The sequence below is a fragment of the Rhodnius prolixus genome, unplaced genomic scaffold (assembly GCF_049639745.1).
Source record: "Rhodnius prolixus isolate KJV_2025 unplaced genomic scaffold, Rpr scaffold_2, whole genome shotgun sequence".
In the NCBI taxonomy this organism is placed as follows: Eukaryota; Metazoa; Arthropoda; class Insecta; order Hemiptera; family Reduviidae; genus Rhodnius; species Rhodnius prolixus.
Window position 1 is genome coordinate 28,831,913 of NW_027411592.1, and position 23,874 is coordinate 28,855,786.

At 32.9% G+C, this 23,874-nt stretch overlaps 1 protein-coding gene across 1 annotated transcript in view; it reads right to left on the minus strand.

The window, feature by feature from the left end:
* LOC141449417 (ABC transporter G family member 20-like) overlaps positions 1-23,874 on the minus strand; it is a 60,729-nt gene that overhangs the window by 1,378 nt on the left and 35,477 nt on the right. Inside the window, exons 3-15 of the mRNA XM_074118852.1 lie at positions 10,164-10,296; positions 5,899-6,053; positions 5,274-5,381; positions 4,846-4,939; positions 4,622-4,768; positions 4,402-4,532; positions 3,406-3,643; positions 3,153-3,330; positions 2,857-2,972; positions 1,965-2,035; positions 1,074-1,162; positions 368-544; positions 198-284 (exon numbers count right to left, since the gene is read on the minus strand). Coding sequence (XP_073974953.1) covers positions 198-284; positions 368-544; positions 1,074-1,162; positions 1,965-2,035; positions 2,857-2,972; positions 3,153-3,330; positions 3,406-3,643; positions 4,402-4,532; positions 4,622-4,768; positions 4,846-4,939; positions 5,274-5,381; positions 5,899-6,053; positions 10,164-10,296 — 1,724 coding nt within the window. The remainder of the gene's footprint in view (positions 1-197; positions 285-367; positions 545-1,073; positions 1,163-1,964; positions 2,036-2,856; positions 2,973-3,152; positions 3,331-3,405; positions 3,644-4,401; positions 4,533-4,621; positions 4,769-4,845; positions 4,940-5,273; positions 5,382-5,898; positions 6,054-10,163; positions 10,297-23,874) is intronic.

A 23,874-nucleotide genomic window follows, 5' to 3' on the forward strand; every position in this document is an offset into this window, starting at 1 on the left:
GATTTTAATGACTTGAGTTATGGTCGGCTCCTAAACGATGTTAAAAGCATAAGCGCTTCATGTGATTTTTCGTTTCGTAGCTAGTGTTCAGTTTCCATACACATACCAGTCTTCAAGTGCCTCTTAACGTATAAATATCTCAAAGATGAAATATATTTACCAGGCAAGCTAAAATGTAAAAACTAAATTCTACTTACCACTGACCATGAACAAGGTAAGTAAAAATCCAGTTCCCGCGTACGCTATTAACCTGTCTTCGTTGAATATTTCACTTAAAAAGTATCCTAAAAGTTAAAAAATAGTTTAAATTTATTTAAGAGAAAGTAAAAAATGTAGTTACTATCAATTAGAGATTTGTTATGCTTACCAACTGCTATACCCACAAATGCCACACAATATAGCAATGCTATTATTAATGCTAGATTACCACTTAAAGGATGCAAAAACATTATGTATAAGACTAACATCATAATCGATGTTTGAGCAGTCATCAAAAAGAATTGTACGACTAAATGTGCCATTACTATTTCTGAAGATGTCATTCCTGTAAAAAAAGGTAAAAAAATTAATAAATACGAAAAACCTCTGAAACACAAATATGGCTCGTATTTGGCAATTTATGTGTAGGTGGAGAAATGTAACGGTAGCATGAGAAACTCATACGAGTATGATTCGTTTGAGACTAATATTCAGTTCTGTGACATATATTAACCGCACACCACGTAGGGGTATCGTAAACGCGACGTATATTTAATTTTTCAAATTGCATTTGAAAAATCTTAAAAATGCATTAAGTGAGTAGCGTAATGTATCCCTCAAAAGAAACCTAAATTTTCTTAGTAAATTGCAGAAGAGGACCAGGATCAGTTTGCCAGCTTAAATCAAGAATCTCCAGGGAAGCGTTATCATGTAAATCTCGAAAACTGAAATATCTTTATGTATGTGAATTTCTGACGAAGGAATTGAAATCAACCAGTTAGTTGTCCCTGTTGAAAGTTTTGAATTACAATCATATCGTCACATATGTCCAAACAAAACGTATAAACCGATAAAAAATTATTGAATTTACTTACCAGCAACCATAATTCTTTCTAGGAGTCCAGACATTTTTTCCATTAAAATTGCGCCACTTGTATATGTTAGAGTGAAGTAAAACACAAATCTATAACATTAACATCAGCTAATTTATTTTTTAAATTAATTGTCTTTACGTGCACTTAATTTATTATTATTATACGTTTATTTATTCAATGGAAAAAATTAAATTTAAAACAAAACTTAATTTTGAAAGAGGTACAGAGTGGCTCACTTAGTGGTACGACGAGGAAATCCATTTCTTCAGAATGATTCCTTACATATTATTCTTATACGAGTTATTCAAATACTAATAGAGCCATTTAATCTTTATCAAGAACTGGAATTTCTTTAATAACGAACCTTGTTTATTGAAAGAGGATTAGGCATAAGAAAGTTTGAAAAAGCAAATTGAAAAATAAAAATTTTGAGGGGGACTTCTATCCTTAAATTCCCCTGGATCGCCTAGGTTTTGAAACTTCTCCCTTCCTAATCTCTTTATCAAGGGCTCACTGAATGCAATGGTGTCCCAATCAACAAATCTATTATTTTCGGCTGAATGCATAGAAAAATCACAAAAGTGTCCCACTTCATCATAGCTGCGATCCTCGTTATTTCTGAAATTTATGTGAAAAGTAAAGTAACTTCTAGTCTCTTTTCAAGGGAATTTTTGTTTCATTACATTTGCTAAACTAAGAGGAAATTTTAAGACTTATCTTTAATAGGGCGGTAATTCCATAGCGTTAACTATAGAGATTTGAAGACGGTGAATGGATAAATAATGAAGGATTGTCTTAAGTACTGATGTAGAAGGTTTGCATTTAAGTTATGAGTTACAGAAATTAACATCAATATTAGTTTTACCCATGCAAAAAAAAAAAAAAACTTACGAACATACAAATGCTGCAGCAGTACTATGGGTAAGTACGGGTTCATTATTACCAAAAATAGCATCTTGGATCTGTGAAAGAAACCAGAGATAAGTCCACAACGCTGGATAAAATATCAAAAATTTGAGATTGATGCATTTAGCAACATTTCATTAAGATTTAGGTTACTTTATGTATTAAATTCTAGTGCGCTATCTCAGAAATGGGCATGGAGAGTAAATATTTCCTCATCTCCTCACTAAGTTGTGGTGAAAATATTTAAGGTGCTTATTTTATAAGAACAATAGCAATTACATGAAGTAATGTGGATAATGGTCGCAAAATATTTATTTTAGTTTCCTCCTAATAAGTGTAGGTATTTCGATCTTTACATATTTATAAAGTAATTTGCGATGACATGTCTTTACATGTTTGGTCAACGAAAAATCACGGTAAGTACAAATTTCATATCGACTTTGATGCCCCTAGGGGTAGCTATCGTAAGGACAATCACAACTTTTCTAGTTGGATTTAAAAGTTTTATTTATTAGAGTTTCTCGAAATTGGCTGATTTTCCAAGTATGATACTTTCGTGAAAATCTTTTTTTCTTTTATTTAAGAAATTTTTTCAGAAAAACCTGTTAAAAGCAATTCCTTGAATACAAGGGCTGTTAAGGTTCACTCTAAAAAGTCATTCAATGTTATGGTTAACTTCACTACTGTACAATATTTTGTATTATAATTATAGTAAGGAATTCAATATGTTGAATACTGTAAAATTCACACTTGAAGAAAATGGTCTTTTCTGAATGAATTTTTACTATTTTAGCGATTTCTCGTACAAAGTTTAAGCTAAAAATTCAGTAAGTAAATGGAGTTAAGAAAAAATAAAATAAAAATTTTAAACACACACCTTAATTGGCATTTCTCCGACTTTTTTTGGTATTCCACAAATTAACAAAATCTCTTTCACTAATTCAATTACACCTTTTTCAAGATCTCTTTTGATTAAGGAAGACACAATGAAGTCTAGAAAATATATACATATATATAAATATTAGCCGTAATGTTTTGTAAATTGGATAGTAAAAAGATTTTTGTCATTCTGATTTAACGCAATCATTCGTCAGAACAGTTGTATTTTTCAAGAATGAAGGAGAAAGGATATTTTTCGAGCAACCAATGGAAAAATAAAGAACATAAACCTACTTGACATATCTAAAGTAGCTGAAATTATACTTTGATCAACATTGAAATCATTAGTATTCAATCCGTTTGCAATTCTTTCTTCTAAAGAATTAGTAAAGTTTCTTGATATATGTAGGAAACCCCAGATATCATTTTTGGAAGCTGCTACTTTTGCTTCTGTAAGGTCGTCATAAAATGCCTGTTAAAAAATAATTAAAACAATTTAGATTCATGTTAATTGAAATTTACTTTTGCAATCTTCAAGTATACTTACTAATCTAAAAGTTTTTTCTAATTGTTTAATGTAGTGGCAGGAATATGATTTAGGAACTTCACATTCTAGAATTGTACTGTAAGTAGAATAATTGAAGAATGGATCATCACAGGTTCTCTTAATACTTATCAATTCTTCTGACACTACACCTAAAGGAAGATTTTTTGGGTCATGTCCATAGGTTACACAAAATAAATAGGCTTGCACAAGAGGAAGAAGTAGAAGAAATAAAAGAATTCTGAAACAAAAATTCTATTATTAACAAATTAGATTAAAGTGATTCCAGTCGACAAATTAGTCAAGCAGATTATTTCCCAAATATAAAAGTTCATTTCACAGAACTGTCTTAATACCTATTTTACTTTAAACTTAACTTTACTTTACTTACTTTAAATTACCAATGACGAACATTTGTATGATTTTAGGGTAAAAGAAGAGGTAAAAATGGATCATTAGAAGTGAGTCCACCATGTTGTGATGTTAACATGGCTGAGAAATGAGAACTGGTTTACTAAAGATTACTGATTAAATATTAAATGAAGAGATGATGATGGTTCAATTCTGGATAGTTCTTCTATACAGCCATCTGATCAGAGAGCTTGATGCTGATGTCATATCCCAAGCAATCAGATATCGATGGGCGGCCTCTTCTCCCTCACATACTCTACATGAAAGTTCTATATGATCCCATAAAGTGGATCTGTCTAGAAAAAATCACAATGCCCAGCAAGGAATCCAACCAGGAATTCAAGAGATCAGAAAATGTAGTGCACAGGTTTGGCTGACTAAACCTGTGAGTGAAGCATTTTTACCTCCTCTCTATTCAATGTTTACTTGAAGAAAGCTAGAGTTTAGTAAAAAGTTGTAGTCACTAACTGTAACGATTGCAGTAAAAGATGTCTACCTAGATGTAAATGCGAAAAAAAAAAAAATCGCAGTAAAAGTAATCTCAGAGGATTTCACACAGTGCTTTTAAATGAAGTTGTGGTCACTTACGCAATATTCCTTTGCAACCAACGGATGTTTTTAAAAAGTTGTGCCAAAAATCTAGACATTCTAAACCAAACTTCGTTATTTATTGGGCAAGCTACAGAACTTGGAGATATCTTTGGATATTCATGCTTTATCTGAAAAGAAGTATTAGAAAAGTAGAGCAATTTGTAATTAAGGTGTATCTAATTAGTTGAATTATGATATTAATGTTTTTTTTTATTACTCCTTTAAGTTTTTCAGTATCTAATACTTCTTGTTGCCTTCTACTTAGTTGAAGGAAAGCATCTTCTAAATTTGAACAATTCTGATTTGTCATTAAATGGTGTGGAGGTTCTTCAGTTAATAAAACTCCTCGCCTCATAAGTCCAATCTAAATGTACAAAATGAAGATCATCACAAAACAATAATTACAAAATAATTAAAACATTACGTGATAAATTTACTTACTGTATGTGACTGTTTCGCCTCCTCGATGTAATGTGTAGTAATTATTATTGTTTTCTTCTCTTCAGATGCTATTTTCACCAGATAATTCCATATGCTGAAAGAAAAAAAGAATTACAGATAACTGTTGATTAAAAAAATTAAATTACATTTTTTAGATTAGATCAGTGAACTAACTTTTAACAATACAAACATCTATTCACTAATTAATTCATATGAATTCAATATGTGAGAAAAAACTCCAGATTTGACGTAAATGCGGTAAGCTAAAGTCTGCTTTCGCCATTGAATTTATATTAGAAAAAAAAAGCTGGAAATGCAATAATTACAAAAAAAAAATATTTAAACACAAACATTAATTTCACTTGGAAATCCAGAAGTCTTTATCATAAAATTGATTGCTGTAAGAGAATGTGGAAATAAATCTGTACTTGTGGCAAAGAATTGGATCCACACCAACGGTAGGTTCATCCAGTATCAACAGCAACGGATTATGGAGTAACGCTATGGCAAATGATACTCGTCTCTGCTGACCGCCACTGAAAAAGAAATATATTATTAATACAAAATCAAATCGATGGCGGACAGGTATTCACAATTTTTACAATGCTAGAGCATCGCTTAAATTTAAGATTGAATTGTTTAATTATTATTGCCTCTCTTTAAGCCAAAAAACAATTGTAAGCCGTAACAAATATTTTAATATGAATTTGAGGATCAGCCTGGGGCCCATCTATCTTGCATGTTGAAACTGTTATTTAAACACTAGAAACTTTTTTTAAAAAAAAGGGAGATTCTAACTATAACTCAGCAAAATATCTAAGAAAAATGGTAATTTAAAATTGCTATAATAATAAGCTTTATTGCTTGTAAAAAAAATATATAAAGGAATGAAAACTGAATGAATTATTCCACTAGATTCAAAATTGGTTCAAGTGTGTTAATGAAGAGAAAGTTTTAGTAGATACATATATCAATTAACTTTTATTACCCATTCAATGAAATATTTTTTATGAATGAATAAATAAAATTTAAAATTTGAATTCATCATTTTACCTCAGGCTGTGAATATATCTGCTAAGAAATGGCAATTCCAACATTTTTACCAGTTCTCTTCCGTTTTCCTTGACAGCGCCAGGTGTCATCCCATAAAGTGTTCCATAAAATGTGAAAATTTCATTTATTGTAAATTCTTGAAATAAAGCCACATCCTGAAATAAAATTGGTATTCCATAAAAATTAACTGTTTCACTAATTGCTAGATAGATTTGTTATCATTAAATTAAAAAAAAAAAAAAAAATCCACATAAAGGAAAAGCTGATTTCATAAGGTTTAACACTCTTGATAAGCTCAACAATATGCAGATCTAGAGATAAATCAGTAGTTTTCTTTATCCTACGTTTTTGAAACAAATCATCCACCGCAGTAAATAATGATCTACCAACAATTCTGATCTATTGGCGCAACCAACTCAAATTGTTTTTCCCGAATTTTACAAAAAAATGAGAGCGCAGCCTGACGATATAGGCCCAACAATTAATCTCAGTTAGATGGTTGTAACCAAAATCTTATCCTAGCATATTTTCCTAGTGAACATTTAGTTTTACGTGTGAATTGAATTGTAGTAAGAAAAACAGTGTGTTTTTATAAAAGATTTGTTTTACTTGCACTTGGGACTTTCTGGATATCTCTTACTTCTTTATTTTAAATATTTAATACGTAGTCTGCAGTAGTCAAAATGAACATAGCAAATTAAAGTGAAAAATAATCTTGTGAGTATACACGATTCCAAAGGTTTGAATTTAAACAACAATATTTATATTTAATTCTTATCAAAACTATAAACTGTGTAAAGCAATACACTGAAACGTAACAGGGTATCTATCCAACATCCCAACTACAGAACATCTTATAAGTTATGTATGTATGCACTGTATATTCGAAGTTTGCAGAATATCCTAGGGGCAATTATGAAAAATATAAAGTAAAGTGGCACTTCAAGACAGCCAATTTTCTTCAAATTTGAAATCAAGTTCCATAGTTGAATTTCGAAAACAGTGTCATGAGACAGCACAATATGTTGAAATGACACTTTAAAGAAGTACCTACTATTCCCTCTCAAAAGAGTCTCCTTAAAAAACTTTAAATGGAAAAAGTTCAAAATAAAACTAATAGATCTACAAATGAAGCGGAGAGATTAAAAAGAAAAAACATTCCACTTTTTTGACAAAATGAGTTGACTTGAAATAGCCATTTTGTTGTTTATACCTAAACGCATCTGTTGAGGTAAGGAAAGCAAAAATCCCTCCACATTCTAATGCCATAACTAGCCCTTAAATATTTGACTGAGATTAAGAAAGAAAATATTCCTGGAATGTTTTCCTTTTAAACCTCAATGGGGAGTTTTGAGAATGTTTGGCCACCAGGGCGCTTAGCATTAGCTCAAATGTTATTGTACTGTGAACAGGCACCGCCTTCCAGCGCGACAGTCGCTGTCTGTGGGTCTCTGAGTGAGGTGCACACAACGTGTTCGTCGCATTACCGTTTCTCTCAAGATGACTGAACGTGTTGAGCAAAGGCACTGCATCAATTTAGTCAAAAGCTTGGTGATTCTCATAGCGAAACAATTCGTAAGATTCAGCTGGTGTTTGGAGACGAAGCGATGGGTGAAACACATTTGTGTTGAACCACTCCTTAATTTTAAGGAGTGGTTCAACTGCTTCAAAAATTGCCGCACACCAGTGGAGAGTGACCAAGTTGTTGACCCCGGAACAAAAGGACTTCCGTTTTGAAGTTGCACTAACTCCAACCTCTTGGACAATCTCCCGCACGGTCAAGCGACTATCTGCCATCACCAAATTTCGCACAGTCTCAACAACGGCTGCACTCCGAGCAGTTTGGGGTCTGCCAGAACGATGGTCACTCTCCGCTGATGTGCGGCCATTTGTGAAACGGTTGAACCACTCCTTAATTTGTGTTTCACCCATCGCTTCGACTCCAAACACCAGCTGAATCTTACGAATTGTTTCGCTTTGAGAATCACCAAACTTTTGACACAGCCTCGTGTGGCTGTGATGCTGTGGAGCATGGGTCCCGTCCCACTTTTATAATGTTCTCCAAATGATGACTAAAATATTCTGAACGAAACTGAAGACACATTTTTTCCACTACTCACTTCTGATGGAAGTACAATAAAGTTTTTCCACTCACTAGTGAGGAAAGTGACACTAATGGGAATTTTTCCCCACTAGTGAGGGAAATTGGGCATTACACAGCTGATTTTAATTGAGTAATGAGAACATTCCTACATGGTTGCAGAAAAAGGATATTTATGATTGATGAAAAACAGGTAGCTGCTATTGGTGCAGTAGATGTAAAATTTGAACCAATTAGGGAACAAGTTTGAGAAGTGAATTTTGCACACAAAAAGAAGTGACTTCTGTTATTCCATCCCGAAAGGCTAAATTGAAACAACACAAATTTTAGAATGGTTATATAATATTGTGTTAATTTGATAATCGTCGCGTTTGCAAGGTCCTACTGCCACTCCTTTAATGTCCTTCTAAAAATTTGACAAAACGTCCTTTACGACTTAATAAACTCAGCTAATAAAAATATTCAATTAGAATTTTATTTGTTTATTTATGGTAATAAAGACAAGGCTGAGCTTTTGCTGCTTTAATGTATTACACATGTAATGCAGAACTACGAAAGGAAATAAATTATCATTAAAATTTAAGGCGCGGCAACATCTATGGTTATTGACAACGCTCAAGCCTCCCTAATGGACTGACGGCCTTCGGACCGTATTCCATCGCTTCAGACAAAACTTTCAATCGCCGGTCAGTGAAGTAAGAGGATCCTAAGAATAAAAAAGATCCTAAGGACAGTGCGTCTGGATTTGAACCTTACTAGTCCACTGTGCTACTTACTGCTTTCAGCTAAGCTGAAATAACTAAAATTTTTATACACGCTAGTTTTTCGTTACGTGGCTTCTGGTACTAGTATCTCAGATTACGAAACTCTAGATCCATAAAAAAGGCGGGGATAAGAAATATAAGGGGTTGTTACAAAAAAAAAAAAAAAAGCCTCTTTTCTTCACAGAGTTGGGCTGAAATAGATCATGATTCTCTGTTTGCAGTGTCAGGGTAAATGGAAAAATGGCTAGAAAAAATTTGCCGGTATTCGAATCGCTAGGACATGCCAGAGGATACCATGTCCAAAAACGACTAACAGGTACTACCATGGACTTCGAATAGATAGGAGGTTTGATCTACTACATCTATTTGATCCAACACTGAGCCTTTTTGGCTGGATTGCCTTGGGGAAAAGGACCCGATCGATGTCCTGATAAATAAACAAATCGGCCATCTATTTGCTCATCTATATATATAAAAATGAATGTGTGTCTGTTTGTTTGTTTATACTCGATAGATTCAAAAACCATACATCCAATCGCCATGAAAATTTGGGAAATTATTAGGTATATCCCCGGGAAGGTTTTTGCAAAGTTTTTTTAAAATCAGAGTTGGGGCTCTAGGTGCTCCCGAACAAATATCCCAAAAATATCAAAATAACATTTAATTAGTAATATTTGTTGAAAGTGTAACCATGAAAACCATGAAAAACAGTTTTTTGCAATTATTAATACGAGAATAAATTATACCGAAGATGGTGGAAAATCCATTAAACTAAAAGTACTCAACAATACTATTGACGTTGATAATCGTTGGGTAGTACCATATTCTCCATTACTACTAAAAACGTATAACGCGCACATAAATGTTGGGTACTGCAATTCAGTGAAAGCTAGAAAATATGTTTGCAAATATGTGAACAAAGGAAGCGATATGGCAGTGTTTGGAGTGGAAAATACAACTGCATCTAACGATGAAGTCACCCAATATCAACTGGGACGCTTCATAAGTAGCAATGAGGCTGTATGGCGTATTACCTGTATATCATTTTCCATTCATGAACGATATTCAACGGTTGTTCATTTAGCTGTACATCTTGAAAATGGACAGCGTGTGTATTTTACATCAGAAAATGTACGTGCAAGAGCAATGTCACCACCGCCAACAACATTAACTGAATTTTTCACATTATGTAGAAATGATACCTTTGCAAGGACACTACTGTACTCTGAAGTAGGGGTAATTTTATTGTTAATTTTCATTTCGATGTATTGTATACATTTGGTCATTAATAAATTATGTTTGAGGTATCAAAACTGCCTTTTTGTTCAAACACAGCAACGTGTGACCGGGTACAGCTAGTTATATTCTAGAAAATTGAGTTAAATAAATAAAAAATTTACCTGTGGCATATATCCAATCTGAGATCTTTTTTTCACTCCAAGTTTGATAACGCCGTAATCCAAATGTTTGCGACCCACAACACAGTTAAGTAGTGTAGTTTTGCCGCAGCCACTAGCTCCTAAAAGTGCATATCTGGAACAAGAAGTTAATGAAACCGTTATTACTAAACATTAAATACCTTTTAAATGCACTTAACAAGTTGGCGCAACATTAAATAATTTTAAGGAATTAAAATTAGGTTAAAATAAATTTAAACAAACAAACCGTTTTTATTGGCTAATTACCCTTTTTATGTGGTATACTTCCATTTTTGGAAATTATTTTATAATTGCTCTTAAGAACTTTAGAATTATTGATATTTGAGTTTCTAACAGATTTCTAAAGCTAAGCTTTTTGGATTGATATGAGAGTATACTGGCCAAATATTCATATTCCAAAATTCAGCCTGGAAACTTTCTTCTTTTTTGTAACACACTTAAAACCTTTATTTTTTATTCCAATTAAATATTCATTATTGATTTATCACGAGAAAATACAAACTAAATCCCTCACACACTAAATAAAACAATGTTTCATTAAAACCTACAGACAATATTTTGTCCTTTTAACAAAATATACATTGCGTACGCAGATGTATTTGGTAAACCATGAATATATTACCAGCGAGTTAACTTCAAATTTCGATTATATAATCTTCCATGAACATTGATTTTATTTAAATTTAATCTTCCATTAAAAATTTAAAGTTTTTTCTGACTAGATTATTTCGTCGAGCGGATTATATTTGGAAGTTTGAATGATTTCTGTAAAAGCTTCTGAACTCTTTAATAAAAAAGTTACACAAAAGAAGTAAGGTTGTTGTAAGAAGTAAGGTAAAGTTAAGGCTGTAGGAAATTTGTAATGAACTCCGACTCGAATATTTATCACGATTTGTAAGACGAGGTAATTTTGTTAAATGTAAGAAAGTATGGTATGCCTACGGTATTGTCACCAGGGATTTGGTCAGATTCTTTTTTAGGATGGTTCAGGCCAGTAGCAGATAAACATTTGCCCTCCTCTTTTTAGACCATTCACCCTGGCAATATCTCTGCATTTAACTATAAAAAACAAGAACAACTTCTCCCCAAAGTATGACATAACAGCGCGGATTACACTAAACTGTTTCCTGACGTAGTTTTTCTTTTAAACCTTCATTTAGACAGAGTTTCTTCTACTTGTTATCAAAGAGAAAGAAGAGCACGCGATAGGTCATTTTTATGTATTTTTTCATCCCCATTTCTACTAAAAATATTGCCAAGGCAGTAAAGCTAGTATTTTTCTTAATATCGGGAAAGAAGTGCTCTTCTTTCTCATTGATAACAAGTTAAAAAAATTGAAATATCATTAAAAATACCAGATTTTGAAATGGCCTAGCACCTTTAATTTTGAAGATATCGAATTTCGGATTCCGGTTTCTTTCATTACTTTTTATACTCTTTAAAACTGTGTATATGAAAATGGGGGTGAACTGCAAACCGTCACTTTTGGTCGCGCGTCAGCCGCGTATGCGGGCAGGAATCTAAAATCAAGTCACATATTCTGAAACTAGAGGTGACGGACAACAAATTTTTCCTCTACCATTTTTCGCTCAGAACAACCGTTCAAGCATGAAATGCATTTGAGCCGTCTTAAAATGAACACCCTGTATAATACGAAAATAGATCGAGGTCCTTAAATGGACTTATTATCCATATTTAAACCTAGGCACTTTGGAGAAAGGTAAATCACCTTCAAGTTTTTCTTTCAATCAACTTGCAGGAACTGGATCATCAGGTCAGTTTTAGAGTCATTGTATGAAAAACGGTTAACTACTAGTAGAGCAACCTTGATGCATGAGAAAGTTCCGGCGAACAAATTGATTATTCTTCTCTTACAATCTCAGCAGCACAATAGGTATCTTCATTGTAACTAGAGCGGAATAGAATCATTGTTTTGTAAATTATATGATTCTTCTAAACGATTACAGCAATGATTGAAATCGATCGTATTAATCATTGTACTTGTATTTTCCAACCGTATTTATGGTACAAAAAGAAATTCTAATCTAGACAATATCTTGTGGTTTAGATAATCTCTTCTGAAATATTCACAAAAGTTAATTCAACGATCATAAAATAAGGAAGTGATAAAGAAAGAAGATGGAATAGAAATAGATTGTACGTACACTGAGTGAGTAAAGTATTAACAAGTAAACGCTTTCACCTTATTCCGACCGGCCTGCAGTCCTTTCCCCTTTACTCTGCTGTTACTTAACCCATTTTTTTTTTGTTTAATTCAATACTTTAAGCCGTGTCCTTGTCAGTTCTCAGTGGTCATGCTTATGTAATACAATAATACCACAATGTCTAGGAAACCAATCTCTACTGATTGAATATAGTCCAGTCTATCTACTTTGGTAGTGGCCTCTACAATGTTTTAAGGTACATCAGTTAATGCTGAAAAAAATGTATGATTTTGAGGGGAGATTGACCAATTCGACTTGAAGTTTTATTGTGCTCTCTGAAGGATACCCTAGGTGAAGATGCTCTTAAATGTTAAAGCCTTATCTTCCAAGGCATTTTCGTTAAGAATTTTTATTTTAAAGCTAGGACAGTTCCGGAGAGAAAATATCCTCATCGAATGCAAGGAAAGTAACAAGGTTTCTTGGAGAAGAGTCACGGAATAGTAAAGAAATCTCCATCTACTCACAATATCCAAGCACAATCTCATTATCGATCCAATTTTGATAATTTCTCTGTCACTTTGCAATGCTCAATCAAGTTACCAATGGGTGTGAAGTATATTTTTGCTCAAAAACTGCACACTTTTTGTTCTGGTCTTTCTATCCTTCAAGAGTACGAAGAGAATTGTATTTAATTGATTCATGACAGAACTGCACAACTTTTTGCCCTCTAATAAGTATAGAATGTTGAGGGTTGTTTAAAAACAATCTATAATAAAATTCTTCAACTTAATTCAGTTAAGTTTCGCGACCCACCGCCAGTAAAAAGACTACAAGGGTAAAAGGAAGAAAGTAAAACATTAATTTTAAAATTGAAACGGGTAATAAATTTAATTAACATGGATATTCCTCTTTAATTTAACATGGATTCTGGGCGCAAATGACCATAGATGTGAAGCGGCTTAATTTAAAACAAAAAAAATCTGGTGCAAACACGAATTTCTCTTATTAAAATTGTAGTAAACATTCTAATTTAGATATTTTATCAAAGGACATATTTACTTTTTACAAACATTATACGGCTAATTACCCTAATTATTAGAATAATGAAATAATAGAATAATGGAATACTTGAAATAGATCTATTTATAGATAATCTTCAAAACAAAGATTAGAGAATACTTTCAGAGCTAATTTCTAGAAAATTCCCAAAGAAAAACAAAATAGCAAATTATTAATGTGCATGTTTGGTAAAATAAGTTATTATCATGCACTCAACTTGGCACGATTAATTAAACATTAGAAATTGGCGACCTAAAAATCAAGTCAGCACGTGACTTACTGGTGATTCACATTTATTGTAACATAAATGTGCAAATTGTCTTCGAATACACATTCAAAAAATGTTCTTAAACAAAAATGAGTGTCATAGAAGTAAAATAGTATTCACTGTAGATAGTAAGCAACGAGTGTAGTAGCAATCCAGTTCATGGATTTGGGTCATTAAGTTCCTGTCGTATCCTGTATTGGTTCTGAATATAATATCAATTGTTTTTATTTATTATTGAGGTTTTTTTTTCACTCACTCAGGCGACCTTCAACACAAGTATTTGAGGTGAAACTCAAATTCGAATGCACCACATTAAGGTGAAGAGAAGAAAACAAAATAATAATTTTAAAAATAACAGCCTGCATATTTTATCCTTCCCATCCTAAATGTCCTCTAAACTGTCATGAAGGTCAATATGTAAATTTACATTTGTACTTTATCTTTGTAATAGGTTGTAAACATTTAATAACGAAGTTTATTTACCTATCTAAAATTAATTAGTGTAAGTGATTGATGTCAAAAACTTATTGTTTGCAAAAATGCCGTATTTAATCGAATTATTTTTTTAACACTTTTACTATTTCATTCTATTCTTTTAATATGGATAGAAGGCAGTAAGTTCTTTATTAAGAATGTGAAATGTTCATGTGTAACCAAAATCAAAGAATCAAGGCTAACCAGAAGGATATAAGAAAGTCGCATTAATCCGATCATTATTTCTGCAACAGCTGGGAATTGAATATTACCATTTTTAAGCGAATCCGTCAAGGTGTATTTGCTCTCTGAGCAGTAAACGTAAATGTTCAATTTGTTAAAGCTACGAATACCAGGTCATTGACTTCTCTGTCTAGGAGAAAGTAATGCTTTGAAGGAGATAAAAAAAAAGAAGTGTTAATTACATAAAGTCAACACAATTGCAATCTTAAAATGCAAATGTAAAAGCAATACTTTCGGCAGTGCTTTTAAGTGTGTACTGCCGCATGACTTCGCTTTGTCTCGGTTCTCATAGTATGATTTACAAATTAATTTGAAATTTGAAATTTTAACTAAAGGTATAGATCTCTTAACTATTGCTAGAAAGTGGAACTTATACATGAAGCTGATGAAGTCTGAATAGGTTCCATTATGGATGTAAAAATTATATTTTCGCGAATAAATTTTTATGTGGATTAAGTGCATGCACTTAATCGTTCAGCGTTTGTAAATCTGGCATATCCTACCAATACAAAGTAGGTAATGGTAATAATTTGCTTATTTTTGTCTCCAAGATATGAGTGCCATTTTCTTTTACTCTCGGCTCACTTTCGATGAACACATTGATTATATCAGTAAGAAGCCGTAAGAAAATAGGCTTTATTCTTCAAAACACTAGTGCTTTCTTCAACGTCAAATGTCTTCTAATTTTGTAGATAGCCTAATAAGAAGTCAAATGGTGTACGACTGCTGCATTAGTTGCGTTAAAGTCTGAAAGTAATCAATCGAATTCAAAAGTCTACTACACTAACAGTTGAAATGTAAATCAGGACCATTTAAATTAAATATTCATAATTTAATTATGATAAACCTGTCTTACTGGTTATACTGTTATGTTCGAGCGAGTGAATGGGTTTTTGGATAGGTTTCTTTGTAGTATGAAGATTAAAATATTGCTAAACATTTTTTTTATTTTGTATTTATTTATTTACTTTTTTTTTTATAGATGTCCCAGATCAGTAGAGGAACTAATGATCCATCCTTACAGCATCCAATCTGTAAATGTTTTTCATTACTATCCTAAGTACGCCTATTTGCTCAGTTTCATACGTTTTTTTGTATAGATCGACAGATAGATAGATAGATAGGAGTGCTATTTGAGCTTGCATACAGTTAACATCGTAAGAAATCGGACTCATTAGATTGTTCAGTTAGAATTGTTTGTTTGTGATCATTTTTGGCCTGCTGCTAGAGGTTTTTGTGTTGATATTTAATACTGAAAACTTTTCTAAAATTCTATCGAGCCGTTTTTTGGTAATTAGTAATTTAAATAAATTGAATTTAAAGGCCTTGAGTGAGTTCAGTTTGGTTTATTGCTGTGGTGGGAAGACGTTTACTTGTCTCGTTTTCAACTGAAGTTTGATCAGTGATTTGTTTTGTGAACTGTTTATTTATTGCTATTTATTGACATTTTAAAAGACAATTTATTGAAGCTACAACACTTTTATCACGTTCATGTCGAGATCGTTGAGAGATTTTTTTATTTCCACGCCAAGTGACTCTCGAACAAAACGAACTCGTTCTTAATCAGAATTAAAGGTAGAAAAGTTTAAACATAGAAAAGCTGGTTTAGTTGGTGAGGCAGTTGATATAATGGATAATGAATTAGAAGTTGGTAAAATCTCAATGAAGAATTTACTTAAAACAATTTAGTTCGCTAATTGATGCTAAAAATTTAGCCCGTAAGGAGGACATTAATGAGTTGAAGACTGCAAGCAGAAAATAATAGCTCAGGATTTGGTGTCTAAAAATAATTTGTTGGAAACGCGCCTAGATTCTTAAGATACTTTTTCAAGAAGAAATAATTTAATATTTTCGGGCCTTGATGACTTAAAAAGCTCAAATGTAGAAATTGTTAGTAACTTTTGTTCCGAAGTGCTGGGAGTTGATGTAGCCTGCAATGATATTGATCAAGCAGTCACCACCAATTCATGTGCCCAGTAAAAAGAAAAAGCTAATAAAGTTATATTTAATAAAAATAATACTGTTCGCAATATACTAAATAATGCAAAGGAGCTCAGAGATACAGGGCATTTTGTTAATAATTTGCTTTTTCTTGGTCACTTACATTAGTATGGCGTTACTACTCTAACCCTCCAGTATTTCTAAAAAGCGCTTCCATACCAAATTGACTATTTCCACTTAGTTCAAGTTTGTGTGAAACCTACGACTTTTGAATATCATTAGGCTTGTCGACTTGCGCTTAAAGACCATATTTATATCTCTTACGGTATACCATGTCAAGAGTAGTTTACCTCTTTTCATGGCGACTTGTCTTCTCAATTATAACTGGTTAGCTCCGTGTTGAGGTTTTCAAATAGCAATTTTCGCGTTGACTATAAACGTGGTGCATCTTGGCATTGAAACGCTGGAAGTAAGAAGTAGGAATTCCAACATCATATTCCTTTTTCAACTAGTAAACGACCTCCTTGACTGTCCTTATCTTCTCTTCTTACTCACTTCCACATTCCTCTGGTTGCCTGCCACTCTAAACAAAATTTTTCTAACCTTGAATACGTTGTAAATGGGCAAATCCTAATAATCATCGCATTTCGAAAGAAGTAAATATTGAGAATTAAAAACTAGTAATATTATACTAGAAGAGTTTTGGAAGTTGAGTGCAGTAGATTGTTTCTGGAAATCAATTTAAAAAAAAAGAAGAATTTTTTAACATTACAATGGTGTGGCTATTAAATAACGAGACTGATGCTGCTACAGAAGAACTATGCATGCGCCAAAACCTAACGACCGACAGCTGTGCAGCGTAAAGCCTTCTCTTTCGATTGCAGCGTCTCACGTGTTTGTAGAGAAATCTGTCTGACAGGAACCGTCGTTTGTGTAAGAGGTGCTAGTTTCGTTTTGCCGAAAACATGATACTACACATGTAGTAGAGCAACGAATTGTTGTGAAATTTCACATGATACTGGGTAAAACCGCTTCTGAAACTTATCTGTTATTAAAAGAAATTTATGGCGATGAACGTTTATCACGTGCGCTAGTTTTTAAGTGGTTCAAGCTGGCCGAGAAGACGTCGGAGATGAGGACCACCCGGGTCGCTTTTCCACGTCCAAAACGGATGAAAATATAGATTAACATATAATTATTAAACAACATTACTACCGTGAGGTGCTTGCTCAACTCCGTGAAAGATTAAGGAAAAAACGACCCGATTTGTAGAAGAACAAGTCATGGGTTCTCCATCAAGACAACGCACCAGCTCACACTGCATTGTCTATCAAGACGTTTCTGTCCAAGTACAACATCCCAGTTTTAGGCCATCTGCCTTATTCACCTGACCTGGCCCCATGTGACTTTTATCTGTTCCCCAAAGTCTTCATTTAAAAGGAACACGATTTCAGTCCGTTGAAGCTGTGAAAGAAAAAGCGGCACTCGTCATGCAGGAGCTCACAGAAAAAGACTTCCAGCACTATTTCGAACAATGGTAAATTCGCATGGAGCGTTGTAGGGATAGGAGAGGGGTGTATATTGAAGGTGATAATAACTAAATATGTATAAATTTGAAATAAAATGTTTTACAGCAATAGTCTCGTTATTTAATAGCCACACCTCGTATTTCTAGTTATTTGGCGGGACGAATAAGGTTAGTAAGCAGGTAATTTTAATAAGATGGTAATTAAAATTACAATTTTCCAAACATTACTAGTTACTAATAAACACTACTAATACGAGAGGGACGGCTAACGCTACCATTCTCAGGCTCCTCCGACTTCATAAAGAAGTAATGATGAATGTTCGTGAAATATTTAGTGCCATCCCGTTCACGAAGACTATCGGCGAAAATGGCGCTGATGATCATCGCAGTCAATGCGCCGAAAAATAAATATACTAGTTTGAAAATATTTATTTGACAAAAAGAGGCATCTCTTATTTTAGTCGCTAAGAGTCCCCCCATCATTTTGCACTCGATGTAAAGTTATTTAAATTGAACAATGTTGTTATAAATAGAAATACCTGTGCAGAATATCAATCAGAATAAGGTCAACGGAAAAGTTACTAACTGCAAGTAAATTAACTGAGTCTAATGTTTTTATCTAGGAAGTACATTTAAGGAGAGTTTGATTTTCGATGTTCTCCTGTAGAGGGGATTGAAGTTTCACCACATTGATAAGCGAGTACAATGGAATGCCATTAGCCTAGGCTATTGTTCAGGTTAGTTTAAAGATAAGAATTCCTCTCTAGATCTCAGTAGAGCACTTTACCAAATAATTAAATTATTTAAAGATGATTTTTTTTTTTTAATCTAATATGAGAAGATTGTTACGATGATATCTGGATAAAAATACTGTCAAACCGGTATGTCTTCAATAAATTACATTTCAATCTGAATAAATATGCTAACGGGCACTTCTTTTGTTTATTTTTCTTACACCAATTACTTGAAAAAAAATTGTTTAAAACTTAAATTATCTATGTTTTAAGTATTGTACTGATGTAATATCTTAATTGAGTTTTGAACTACTTCCATCTGTGGAACATAAATTTTAAATATGGACCAAACAATGTGAATCTTCTTGACAAAAATCCTCAACAATCGTAGAAGAGAAAATGAAAATTCAGAATAACGCTTTGAAATGGTTGCAGTCGGTTTAATATTTACGCGCCACCATTGATTCCAATCTAAAATTCAGCAAGATAATAATGTATTGTAAAAGACATAGTCTTTTGGAAAAGTAGGTCGCTCTAAAAGTATCGCTTTTAACATTAGAGACTCTAAACTTAGAGTTTAAAGCAAAATATTCATAAAGTCTTAATAAAGCCGATTTACTAAATGCAACTCAATCTTTGAGCCATGTATTAACAGGGGCACTTTTTTGAGATTTGCGCTTATTGCATCCAGGTGTTCGCCTCTGAGATTGTTATTCGAGGCAACTGATCTCTTATACATATGAAATGTTAAGATTTAATGAACTGTTTTTCAACAAAATCACTGAAAATGAGAACTGCCTGATCAGAGGTGATATATTACAAATAAACTGTACACATAAGAGAATTAAACATTATACAGAAAGTATGTATTTATTTTTGACAATTGCTGTCTGCAGTTTTTTGCCATTTTTTCCGAACATTTTGATAAATTAGTTTTATTACAAGAAGTTGTTATTTTGTTTGGTCATGATTGTATATCTGGCCCTTACTACAACCCTTTTGTTTGGAAATTATAGTATACCTGCATTAATGATTTTGTTTACATTTATTACTAATTCTTTCTTTCTAATACTATTTAGAAAAACAAAGTAAATCAGCTGGAATTTGTAAAATTTTCCACTTTTTGAGTGCATATTAATTTCATTAATTTTTAACTTACGTATTAAAAGTTATTTACCGCTTTTAATAAATTGCTTTAAAAAGATTGTTTCGTAGTAAAGATGGACGTTTGGCCTGATGACTTTTTTTGCATTTGAAAGTGTTCGCCTAATAAAAGTCTGATGGCTCTCGCTCTAGATGTGGTACTCTACAACGCTGATGGGTTTCTGGAAGAGAAGGTCGGTCGACAATGTCCTTAAGACGACGTCTTTTAGTTATTACCATGCCAAGACACTTCTTTACTTTCGGAGAGCAGAAGGAGTACTTTACAGACCAGTAAAGTTTTTGGAACCCTAAACAAACAACAGCGCTCCTACTGTTTCCCTTATTTCTAAATCAATTACCATTGATTTACTTGAATTACGAAGCCCAGACAAACTTTAGCTTAATATCCACACATTTTTACACTTAAGTATTTTACAGTTAACTTCCACGAACGCACACTCACTCATGGAAGCTAAATAGGCCTTCAAGATCAATGGCTTTGACTTCATCAACTATCCCAAATCGGAATATCTTGGATGAGTGGAAAGTAGTAGTCTGGAAGATGAATCTTGGATTTGTTATACTTATCAGATGAGTAGGAAAACCATAGAGACCATCTGATTTCCAGTTCCATAACTGTGTATGTTATTTCTTAGACCACAAAGAATTTGTAGAGAATCAATGTCAAATTTAGTAATGAATAGATTGTTGTACAAAAACAGATCTTAGCCCAATCGTAGCCCAGCGGAATTTTGGCTGGAACATGTATTTCTATTTGCCTATTTATTGAAGATAACTTTACGCCATTGACAGAAAACACTTGTCCGACTTTTCAGACGGTACTAAAGAAAAATTTTATTAACATATTTGTTTGAGATATCACTGTAATTTGTCAGTCATCCTTCTTCCTGCATCCGCAGTCCTTCATCACCGAAGTGAAAGGGATGTCCCTTATGGTAAACAATCTGTTGAGAGGAAAATTAAATAATAAAATCAGTAAAATTGTATTTCTAGATCACCGCTTTTCAAATGTATTAGGATGAATTTTCTTTTAAACTATTGTTATTTAGATTTGTAAATTGGCATTAGTGCAGGAAACTTCTCACTTCACTCACCAAACAAAGAAAGTCATGCTACAGTAATCTGGAGATCGTTGTGTGACTAGGCACAAAGTGAAATTTGATTAAGGCTTTTTTAGGCAAGAGGGTTCCCTTCGAAGTGACATTTTTGTCGGTGAAAAGTATTTAAAATAATATTATTGAGAGTTAAATGTGTTACCAAAATACTAAATTTGAAGGTCATTCCGTAAGTAATTAAATAACTCTTTTTTCGTTTTGTATAGAATTTAACAAAAATTGCTTCTAAATTTTTTTTTCTAAAATTTCAATTTTAATTAAATAGGCATGGTAAAGCTGGTCTAGGGCAGTTTTGGAGGGGCGGAGTAGACTACTCTGCCATTTCATTGTGAACTTATGTATGCCAGCCCTATAATATATTATTAAGGGAGTTATGTATCTAAAATTTGGTGGTTAAATTTTTGAATTTTAAGAATTGTGGTAACAGAAAGTCGTATGATAGTAAGAGTTTTTAGTATTTATGTTTTCTTTCGTTTTTGAAAATCAGAAAATGTTTCTCAGGGAATTTAAGAAAAAAAATAAATAAATAAATTAAAAAAATTACAAGGGAAAATATTTATCGAATTAAAATAAAATTGTGTGAAAGGAACACACGTCCGACCTTCACTTAGCATGATATCACGGTCCTCGTTAACTCAAATTAGAAGTTGAACTATTTTTTAAAAAAAAACCTGGATGTGAACAGACTGCATTTTCTTACTGCGATTTAAGAAAGTGAATTCCCTTGAAATTCTGAAATAATATTAACTATATAAAAATGCGTTATAAGATGTTAATTCCATTCCAATTTTATTAGACTCTACGAAAGTTCCAAATTAAAGTGACTGAAAAATCGTAATATCTGTAAAAAAATCTGAATGACCTTTTATCCACCTTGTGGTAGTTTCCTGGAAGTGAATTTAAGGAACGGGTGTGACAAGAGTCTGTGGAGACGGTAGAACAGATTGTATCAGGATTTTGCTAGATCTTAGACAAATAATCTTCACGTCTATGTGAATTGTGACGTTAAAAACGTAGAAAGAAGCAATGACTACACGTTAGAGGATTTTGGATTGTACAGTTGTTATTCTAAATATTTACGTTGGTTCGAGTTGTGATTATGTAGAGTTCTAGTTCGCACATCCAATCGGGTGCAAGCAGTAAAGTATAAAGTCTTAGTCAGCAAAGTGAGTTTGCAACCGTTTTCTAGGAAATAATCTGAAGCGTTTATTGAAGGAAGTAAAGTTTACGGTTCCATGTAAGAAGTTTGTCCAAGAACACTGCCTGGATAACGAACAAGGTCCCTTATTCTCTTAACTCGTAATTTTCTTTTAGATATTTCAAACTTTTAAATGTTGTAGAGGAGTTAGTTGAGTCAATACTCCAGAGACTGCCTAATAGTGAGTAACATTGGTAGGCTTCGATTTTTTAGTGCTTTCCGATTTAATGTAGGTTATGTTGATCAAGGTGAGGCACAGAAGAATTTATAAAAACGTATTTTTCTTTCTCAGGGGTGTAAAAATCTTTTATTTCAAATAAGAACTGAAAAATTGCTCTATTGCGATTTAGCAATAAATTAAACGTTTTGAAGGGACGCGTGATTACTCCCCTTTAAGATTTTCATGAAAAGAATTTCAAGCAAAAGCGACAAGTTTATCAATCGAGTAAACAATAGATTTTATCTTGAAAATAAAACAAATCGTTACGAGATATGAAGTGGTGATGGTTAGAAGATGTACCTTTTAAGAGACTTTAACTAACAGAATTTCGTGACATTTTTTTATTCTTGCCAAGCTCAAGTGCGTCCATTTTCCGGAAAACTCATTAAATTAATAATTCACAAAATAAAGTGGTTGGTGTTAAAGTAAATGTTTGTCTACTAAGTAAATAACAAAAAAGGTGCTTTTTTCTTGTTATAGTTTTAGTTCTGTGATGGATTGCTCGGTTCAGCACAAATTCTGACTTTCATAATTAAAATTGAGGATAGATATTTGATTTGACTAGTTTTACAAAACATTTCGGGATTGCAAAATAATCGCCAATAATCTTCAAGCCAATTTTCAACTTTTTCGCACTCAGCGTGATCTCAGAATTACCAAACTATTTCATACTTCAGCAGATTAAGAGAAATTCAAAATCATCATTTCCTTTTAAGAACCCAAAAGTCCAAAACTTATATTCGATTCCTGCTAAAATCTCAATTTGGAAATTTTGAAAGATTGCAGAAAGAAAGAGGAAGCAGATATTATTGTTCATTCAGCGTCTTGCCTTAATTAACTTGATCAATTAGTTGCATAAGCATTATTCCAACATTGTTTCAGCTGTTGTTGCCTTCATGTTCCATTGTTTTCCCCACTGTTCAGTAATTTCACCGCTCTCTTAAACTTTTTTTTTTTTTTGACCTAATTTATTTAAAGTGCATATTTCACATTTTTTTGTCTTTGTATTCATTATTATTATTAAATACATAATCTTCGCTACATAACATAATGAATGTTCTCCTTATTGAGAAAGAATTCATCTCAAATGATCTTTCAAGATATTAGTTACAAAATCAAGAAAGTTGTGATTTAAGAACTAGAAACGGTAATAACTATGAATATTAGAGGGAAGGGATTAGCTATGAGGTTAGCATACTGGACTCCCACGCGGAGGTCCCGGGTTCGAATCCAGCAGCTGACCCTTAGATTTTCTCTTCCTAGGAGCTTCTTACAGCTCACTGTCCGGTGATGGACAGTGTTGTCTGTAACGAGAGAACACTGTCCGGAGACCGGCAGTGCACTGGAAAAAGCTCCGGGCGCTAATGACCTCAGCTGTTGATGCGCCAAAAAAAAAAAAAAAAAAAAAAAAAAAAAAAAAAAAAAAAAAAAAAAAAAAAAAAAAAACTGAATATTTTCAACTCAATACGGGTGCCTTGGGTCGAGTGGATTCTAATACGATATCGGGTCATAATAACACGCCTCCAGGTCTAGTTACTAATGGCGTAAACGGTGTTACGTAAT